General features: G+C 42.6%; 1 protein-coding gene across 13 annotated transcripts; it reads right to left on the minus strand.

The window, feature by feature from the left end:
• LOC8060485 (pentatricopeptide repeat-containing protein At3g04750, mitochondrial) lies at positions 86 to 5,768 on the minus strand. Of its 13 annotated transcripts, XM_021448326.1 has the most exons (7): positions 3,701 to 5,768; positions 3,325 to 3,607; positions 1,932 to 2,130; positions 1,719 to 1,829; positions 792 to 844; positions 585 to 653; positions 86 to 413 (listed from the first exon to the last, which is right to left on the minus strand). In XM_021448326.1, the coding sequence occupies exon 1, from the start codon at positions 5,542 to 5,544 to the stop codon at positions 3,730 to 3,732; it is 1,815 nt and encodes a 604-aa protein (XP_021304001.1). In that variant the 5' UTR covers positions 5,545 to 5,768; the 3' UTR covers positions 86 to 413; positions 585 to 653; positions 792 to 844; positions 1,719 to 1,829; positions 1,932 to 2,130; positions 3,325 to 3,607; positions 3,701 to 3,729. The 13 variants fall into 13 exon arrangements, with proteins under 13 accessions (XP_021304001.1, XP_021303671.1, XP_021303318.1 ...); XM_021447996.1 differs by having other exon boundaries at positions 86 to 552; positions 649 to 844; XM_021447643.1 differs by lacking the exon at positions 86 to 413 and having other exon boundaries at positions 546 to 653; positions 792 to 841.

Consider the following 8,483-nt stretch of genomic DNA (forward strand, 5'->3'; position numbering starts at 1 on the left):
GCGGTTTGGGAAAGAAGTGGGGTGGCATTTGCAAAAAAGGGCAAAAAGCTCAGGTCGCCTGCTCGTGGCTTTCGTGAGGACGGCGCGGGCTTGTTGCGCGCGCGGTTACTCGTGCCTGCGACGAAAATTTCGAAATGCTGCCGCCTGACTCCCGTAACTGCCCTTGGAATATTGTGTGGGTGGCTGGGCAGTGGGCCAGGGCAGGAACCATGGAAACGGGCAACCGCGAGCCCCAGAAATTTCTGATCCAAATTCCAAATCTTCAAGAAGCCGACGGAGCACGAACAGAAAGTTTCAAAAAAAATTGTTCTCCACGGTCAGAACTATCTAAAAAATTTGTACCAGTCACTCGACATCTTTGTTGTACGTGTGTGCATTGCCACTGAACTGCCCAGTTGATATTGAGTGAAAATCTGGAAGATTGTCAGCCATAATCCTTTAGTTCAGTCAAATACATAGCCAAAAAAAATATATAGGTGGTGATGGGTCGGTGCAATCTTCAGTATATTGTGTGGACAGAATTAGACAGAATTAATCGCATGATGTTTTTTCCTGAAAAATAATGGGACAAAGAAAATCATTACCTTCAATCAGTTTCATTATCAAATGCGATTATAAACTGTAATTTCCAGATCACTGCATTGCCACCTTGCCTGAATGGGTTGGTGCCTTGGTCAGTCATAAGCACATCAGGTCAACAAGCAATTCAGTTCACGTCATGAAACTGCAACAGACAAAAAGAAATAACACAAATACACATCACTTTAGATGCAAATCTTGTTACCACTTACCAGTGGAAGGGCTAGGTCCTCTGAATGTACAAAAGCCTGGAGAATTGCTCCTGCTACAAGCACAATAGAAATTTTCATTGTTAATTAAAGACTTCAGTTCTTATAAACATGAAGGACCCAAAAATTTCACAAGAGAGCATGCAGATAACATAATTTGACCAGACTCATACCATCGTTAAACGGTGTAGAAATTATTCCCAAATTTCAGGAGGAAAGTTGAAAGCAGGGTTATTAAATCACAATATTAGCATAAACTATGGACATGTTGGCATACTTCATTGAAACTATCATAGATCACCAAATTGGAAACAGTGTCCTGGTATATTTCAAACTTACATATGACAGAATAGCTATCAGCTAACACAAGCAGCACAGATTTCATCTCAATCCAGGTACAGCCTACTGCACTAAGTTTTCTGCCTCATCAAGACAAACCATCTCTTATATGCAATCTCAACCAAACCTTGAGCTATTGATTGGGCCATGTTGTCAGTAATTCACGGCCATTGGATCCAGTTGTGTTGTTACAGACGGTAATCCACGGCAATAGTAGAGATGACCTAGGGTTATTATTATTTCTGTATAGTCCATATTGTACATCAGACAGTTTGGTAACGAGTCCTTGTACTGTACCTACGTGTGCACCTTTCAATGTGCAAATATACAGCAAGTTTTGCAATGATTATATTGTGTATACATGGACCATTTCATGCTAATCCGGCCAATTTGTCTGCTAGACGGACATCAAGCTGCTAGTTAAATTAAAGCTCACATCTGGCTTGAACAATTTGATAACCTACCACCTTTTAAACTTGTGTTCATATATACAAGATGAAAAGGGCAGGGCATTTCTCGAAAACATATTTTAGAAAGAAAAAAGGTGTCCATATAGGAAGTACTGGGGATCCAAGTGATGAAATGTAGTACCTCTTGCTGGTTTGCAGAGTGTCCCAGCTAGCTCTTGAATGTGCAATTACTAGCAATCAGTCAGTCTATCACAAAAGATTGAGTCAGGAGAAACATGGAGCTTTTCTTGGCCTGAAATGATGGTATTTGTAATCATAAGCTAACCATATGAAGGTACGAAACTACATCAATTTTGAATTGTAAGGTGCAATCTATCAAATATATATGAATTACATCTTTGTGAGGTAGGACTACAAAATGCTGCAGGTGTTTGAGACCTGCTGAGCCAAGTTATTGACCACCCAGCAAACTCTATCATTGTTTGTTGGCGCTTCCTGAATAGGCTTGTAGCGTCCTCCGCAAGACTTTATTTATCTCAGTGCTGAATAGAGCTGTAGTAGGACTGGGCCTTTCTTCTAGACAACGTGAAAACCTGACCACACAAACCAAGCTTTGACCAATCAATATTCCCGTCAGCAATGACGATAGGTTGCACCACAATCAAGTCCCTGGTATGTGTATACATTTATATCGCCTTATTTAGGAATTGACTAGGGAATCTTGTTTGGTTTGGACTACGGTAGGTTGCCATCGGATTATTGCTCCACCTGGCTAGAAAGTGTTTGATTTCTTTCTCAAGCCCAAATCTTCATTTAATTAGGAATTTGACCACAGATCCAAATCAGTACTCGATTAAGCCTGCAATATCTAAACCTTGGATCGTGCGTTTATCAAGCTTGTGGCTACTGATCTTTTGGCATAAAGAGGTAGCAGATAATGCAGATGCATTATGCATATCTTTTGCTGACAACACAGAACTGCTACTGATCTTTTGGTGTAAATATGTAGCAGATAATGCACATGCATATCTTTTGCTGACAACACAGAACTGCTGCTGATCTTTTGGTGTCAATAGGTAGGCAGGTAGCAGAGAATGCAGATGCATATCTGTTGCTGTAAAAATAATAAAAATATAGTATCACTATGATAGATTACTCAATAGCTTATCTACATACTTTGCTCTTTACAGCTCTTGAACAATCTATGAGTAACTGTAACCTTTGTTAATATAGATTGAGAGACAGCTCAATATTCAAGCTCTAGCACAGATCTATTATCTCGATATCCCTAAATATAACAGCTCAAGGACAGACATATTTAACGTTTTCTAAAAAAGAGTTCTACCTTACCATGGTCTACAAATAGTCTAATGTTAAATTATATACAAAACATATATATAATACAAGTTTGTTATACTATAAACTGCCATATCCTGGTTTAAGCATGGCTTCCCCCCCCCCCCCCCCCCCTCTCCGGTTGAAGAAAATTTAGTGTCCCTCCATGTGAAGTGAATGCAGATTTCATCCATAACATAGGCTTGTCTAAGCTGATTCCATGACCCTTGAATAGTATCACAAGCATGGTAATCAGCAGTGGATTTAGCTGTAGTATCACAAGCATGGTAAGTATTGCACATTGATCAATCACACGTACTGCCGCATGCAAACCAATATATCATGGGCTCCTAGATAAGTATATGTACATGTATATGGATACATATGTACATACAAGCGCACACATATATATATGCATGAACCTACTCAAGATTAGTGACTTAAAAGATTACCAGGACATGCAAACTCCTTTGCGAATCACCGGACTGAACAAACTTCACAATTGGGTGAACACCCACACGACAGATGTTGAGGGCGCAACTGATTCCAGCAGCAACACAATTCAGGAACAAACAAGAGAGACTACAGTCCTGTCCATATTCAAAGGACTATATCCCCTCCATGGACATTATAGCATTGGGCTTAGCATATAAAACATGGCCCATTCCAATCATTATCGCCACTGGCCCATTCGAAAAGGAGGGCACGGCAAGGCTGCGCCAACTTTTCTAGTAACTTTTAATGAAATGTACAAGACATTATCCATTCATTAGAAGAACGAAGCTTGCATTCTAAAAATATATATATATATATAAGTCATAGTCTTACCTGGCATCTGAAGTTCTGAAGCAACAACATCAACATCCAAAATTACTAGCACCTGCTGATTTTTTCACTCCTTTTCTTTTCATGTTCTGCCTCACTTCGTCACTGTGGTTCCAGTGACCTCCAGCCGCATACAAGTTGGAAAGCAAGACATATCCACCTTCGTCTTCTGGGTCAAGACGAAGGAGTTCTTTTGAAGCAATTTCTGCAACTTCAGTATTTTGACCAGCCAAACTCGCATTTAAAATGGAACCCCATATAGACCGACTTGGCCTCATCGGCATCCTCCTAGCCAAAGCTAATGCATCAATCAGCTTACCTGACCGTGCAAGGAGATCAACCATACATCCAAAATGTTCTATCCCTGGTTCGATACTGTATTTTTGCTTCATAGCATCCAAAATCCTACACCCTTCATCCAGAAGGCCAGCATGACTGCATGCACTGAGAACAGCAAGCAATGTGACACCATTAGGTGCTATGGCCTCAGTTTGCATCTTCCAAAATAGTTCCAATGCTTCAGTTCCATGGCCATTGAATGCAAGGCCAGAGATCATAGCTGTCCACAAGGTAACATCTTTGTCCAAGGCTTTCTCAAACACATAATAAGCTACCTTAACATTTCCACATTTGCAATGCATGTCTACAAGAGCCGATGCCAAAAAAGCATCCTGATGACCAAATTGTTTCACCACCCAACCATGGATACTCTTTGCATGATTCAATGATCCCTTACCTGCGGCCACAGAGATCAAGGTAACAGCAGTCACCTTGTCCGGATTTACACAACTGGCAAGCATATCATGGAATAGTTTCATCACTTCATTGAAACCTTTGTATCTAGCATATCCAGCGAGAAGTGCATTCCAGGATATTAGATCCCTAGAAGGTGCCTCAGAAAAAAATCTGCTAGCGAGGTCCAACATGCCAGCATTTGCAAAACCTGAAACCATAGTGTTCCATGAAATGCCATCCTTCTCACTAGCTTCACCAAAGACTCTCTCAGCTGCATTCATTCTTCCACATTTTGCATACATATCCAGAAGAGCATTTACCAGAATCAACCAATTATCTCCTGCATCCATTCTCCGCACAATGACACCATGAACAGACCTCCCAAGAAGCACGGTCTTCAGGCGCCCACAGCAAGTGAGCAGAGCAACAGCTGTATACCGATCAGCAACAATCCCCCTGGATGCCATATCTCGGAAAAAGCACAGCGCCTTCAGGCTGCACCCTTCATTCACATACCCTGATAGCATGATGTTGCAAGACACGGTATCCAACACCAGCGCAGAACGGAACATCAGCTCGGCCGTCTCGACATCCCCGGCGTCGATGTACATCTTGATCAGCGAGTTCCGCAGGTACACGCGCGAGTGGAAACCGCTCACGACGACATGGGCGTGCACCTGCCTCCCCGCGGACAGGCGTTCCACCGACCTCAGCAGCGCGAGGAAGGTCTGTTCGTCGGGAAGGACGGACGACGCGAGCATGGAACGGTAGACAGCCGCCGCCTGGGGCGGCGAGGAGGAATCGCGCGCCGCCGACGCCGCCGACGCGGAGAGCATGAGGTTATAGATGTAGAGATTGGGGCGGGGCGTGAAATGGTGGAAGAGGAGCTCAGCCTCGCGCGTGAGGCGCGGGGAGGACACGGCGGTGGCGAAGTGGAGGAGCCGGCTCATAGGGAACGTCTCCAAGGCGAGGCCGAGGCGAAGCAGGTGGGCGAGGATGGCCCGGAACGGCCGCGCCCCGCGGCACCGCTCGAGGAGCACCAGCGCAGGGTGGCCCAGCCGCAACGAGACGGTTGGGTCCCACTTCCGCCCCGCGGCGGCAGAGGCCGCCATCGCGAGAGATGGGGTGTGTGGCCGTGTGCTCAGGAGAGGGGTCAGGGGGTTCGAATCTCGGCCCGGTACCAGACTACCGGCACCGGGAGATTTCGCTAGCTGTGGAGGAATCCGCTGTCTGGCCGCCGGAATTCCCGCGGCGGCCGGGTCTCAGGCGGCGTCGGCTCTGACGACGACGAGGCGGCGTGTAGCAGGCTGCACCACCCAACCTGTCATGGGCCCAGCCAGCACATTGAACCCTTCAAGGAGCCTAGTAATTTTAAGCCCAGATATTTTCATTGATCCAATTGAGGCCCAAGTTAGTTCTGGGCCAGAGACAGTTCATGTTTTCATTGAAAATTTTTTAGTTAAAAATGGCAAGTTGAAAAACAAAATATAGGGAAAGCAGAAGAATATACATGAGCGCTCCTTAAATTTTCATGGATTCATAAACTTTTTTTCTTTAATAAGCAAAAAGTTTGCACATCTTTATATTAAAATCGAGATAAAATTAAAATACAGTGATATACTATCGCAGTTGCGCACTAGGGCAAGGCAACTAATATAAATTGTGCACTCCTCCCCTAGACATGAACCTACACGACTATTACTCAGTAACTAAGCAGCCTAGATCTGTCATGCCTACTAGGATCCATTGTCCTGTCGAGTGTCGAATTATAGCGAGCAGCTAGGTTATGCTTGTCGCGTCGACACGAAAGCACCTTCAATTTCGCTCTTTCGAGAGCCCCCATGCCACTAGCGTGAAGAGGGAGCAGGCGGAGCAGGCGCCCTTTCTCATCTGGCTATTCCATTGATCCCTCTAGGAGTTCTACTAAACGAGCATAGTGTCATCTCACTTGAGTCGCATCTACTCTGAGTGCAGTCAGTGTACTCCACCATACCTCTTTGGAGTATGAACATGTATGCCACAACAAAATGGTCGCATCTATTCCAAGTGCAGTCAGTATATTTCACCATACCTCTTTGGAGTTTTGGGCTCTTGGTCGCACAAGTAGCAGTGTTCTGCATCTAGCCCCTGTCTCTCCTTTATGTCTGTTGTCTAGTGGCGTCCCCATATCGCTAGCCATAAAAATAGTTTGACACGCACGGCGCCCAAGTTCGCTAAATGTGTTTGTAGGCGGCCAGTGGATACGAAGTTTGATGGAGCGCCAGGTGTGCTGACCTCGATGGGTATTGTATGTCTCATCTGTTGTCCACCTCTAAACAGCCACTAAACGGCAAACGGTGGCAAATTATTTTATTTAGGGGGTAAACAGAAAATTAAACGGTTGATTATTTAAACGGTCTAAAAGGCCTAAATAGAACGGTTGTAAACAATATTAAACATGCTAAACAATTGTTTTAAATAGCTGTTTAAACGGCCGTTTAGGCAAACACCAGGTGAATCTGGTTGAATTTTATACCAACAATTTGTATACTTAAATTTATTATACTTATAAATATGTACACTTGATTTGTTACATGCATGAATACATATATTTGATTCTTCTAATATGCATAAACATATATACATACTAAAATAAATGATTTTTTTAGTTGCATAAATATGTATAAATGTTAGAATAATTGATTTTACATTAAAAAATATGTATATTTTGTAATGTTGTGTGAAACTGTTTAGACCGTTTTAATCTGTTTAAACACCATCTAAACCATTTATACGCTAAATGAAGGATAATCGACTGTTTACCGTTTAGCATTTACGATAACATTGTCTCTAAACCACTGGAGGACCAAGTGATAGCTCAGTTGGTCTAGCTTCTACTCCTTCCGTCCCAAAAAGAGTGTCGTTTTAGGTTTTTTGCCACAAGTTTGACTCGATTTGTAGAAAATACGTTCAATATTTATATCTCTAAATAAATTTGTTAAAAAACTAGACTTAAAGATCTTTCCAATGATATTACTTATGTATTATAAATATTAATATTTTTTACTATATATTTAGTTAAAGTTATTTCTCAGAAAGCGAAAACGACACTTGTTTTGGGACGGAGCGAGTCGGTGTGAAGGCACCGCTCGAGGGTTTGATTCCTGATGAACCAACTTGCGTGCCTCATCGAGGCAGGTTCTTGAATAATTTCAGCTGCCTTGCACGGATGCGCTACAACTATCGTACCTATCATTCGTGTTCAACATAGACCTAGATATAGATTGTGTGTGGGGTGTGAGTTAGTGCCAAATACTATAGTTTGTAATCAAAGTTTGAGGCAATAAAAAAACCAGTGAGTCCGCGTGGTCACTCAGCTGATGTCTCAAAGCATGTCTCACACGACGTGGAGGTACTCCTAGATGGCTGGGACGGAGACGCCTCTGGTGATTTGAGCGACTCATTTCCCGTTTGGAAGGGACCATGCTACAGTCCATCGGGCGACTAGCCCAATGAGCGTTGGTGCGATGCTGTCAATGGACTGTGCTTGAACGTCTGTCCAGAAATTTGTGTTTGAACTGTGCATTGATTTCTATAAACTTGTTAGGCCTTGTTTAGTTCCAAAATATTTTGTAAAATGGACACTGTAGCTTTTTTCGTTTGTATTTAACAAATATTGTTCAATCATGGACTAACTAGGCTCAAAAGATTTGTCTCGTCAATTCCGACCAAACTGTGCAATTAGTTTTTATTTTTGTCTATATTTAATGCTTCATGCATGTGTCTAAAGATTCGATGTGACGAGGAATCTAAAAAATTTTACAAAATTTTTTGGGAACTAAACAAGGCCTTAGACATATCATATATTGGCTAAAAGTCGAAATAGAATGTACATGAGCACAAAATTGACAGCAGGAGAAAATACCGAAACATTCGAACCTAAAAAGTATAGCAGAAAAAAAAACACCGATAAATCGGAACGGACTCTGATTAAACGGGCCAAGAAAATTACGGAAGAAGAATTCTTTTCCTTCTTACTAATATACAGGTATATATAGATTGACATAATTTT

This window comes from Sorghum bicolor, chromosome 1 (genome assembly GCF_000003195.3).
Source record: "Sorghum bicolor cultivar BTx623 chromosome 1, Sorghum_bicolor_NCBIv3, whole genome shotgun sequence".
NCBI classification, from domain to species: domain Eukaryota; kingdom Viridiplantae; phylum Streptophyta; class Magnoliopsida; order Poales; family Poaceae; genus Sorghum; species Sorghum bicolor.

Excerpts from the sequence above, each read along its gene's own strand:
- LOC8060485 (XM_021448326.1), bottom strand. The coding sequence starts at position 5,544 with ATGGCGGCCTCTGCCGCCGCGGGGCGGAAGTGGGACCCAACCGTCTCG.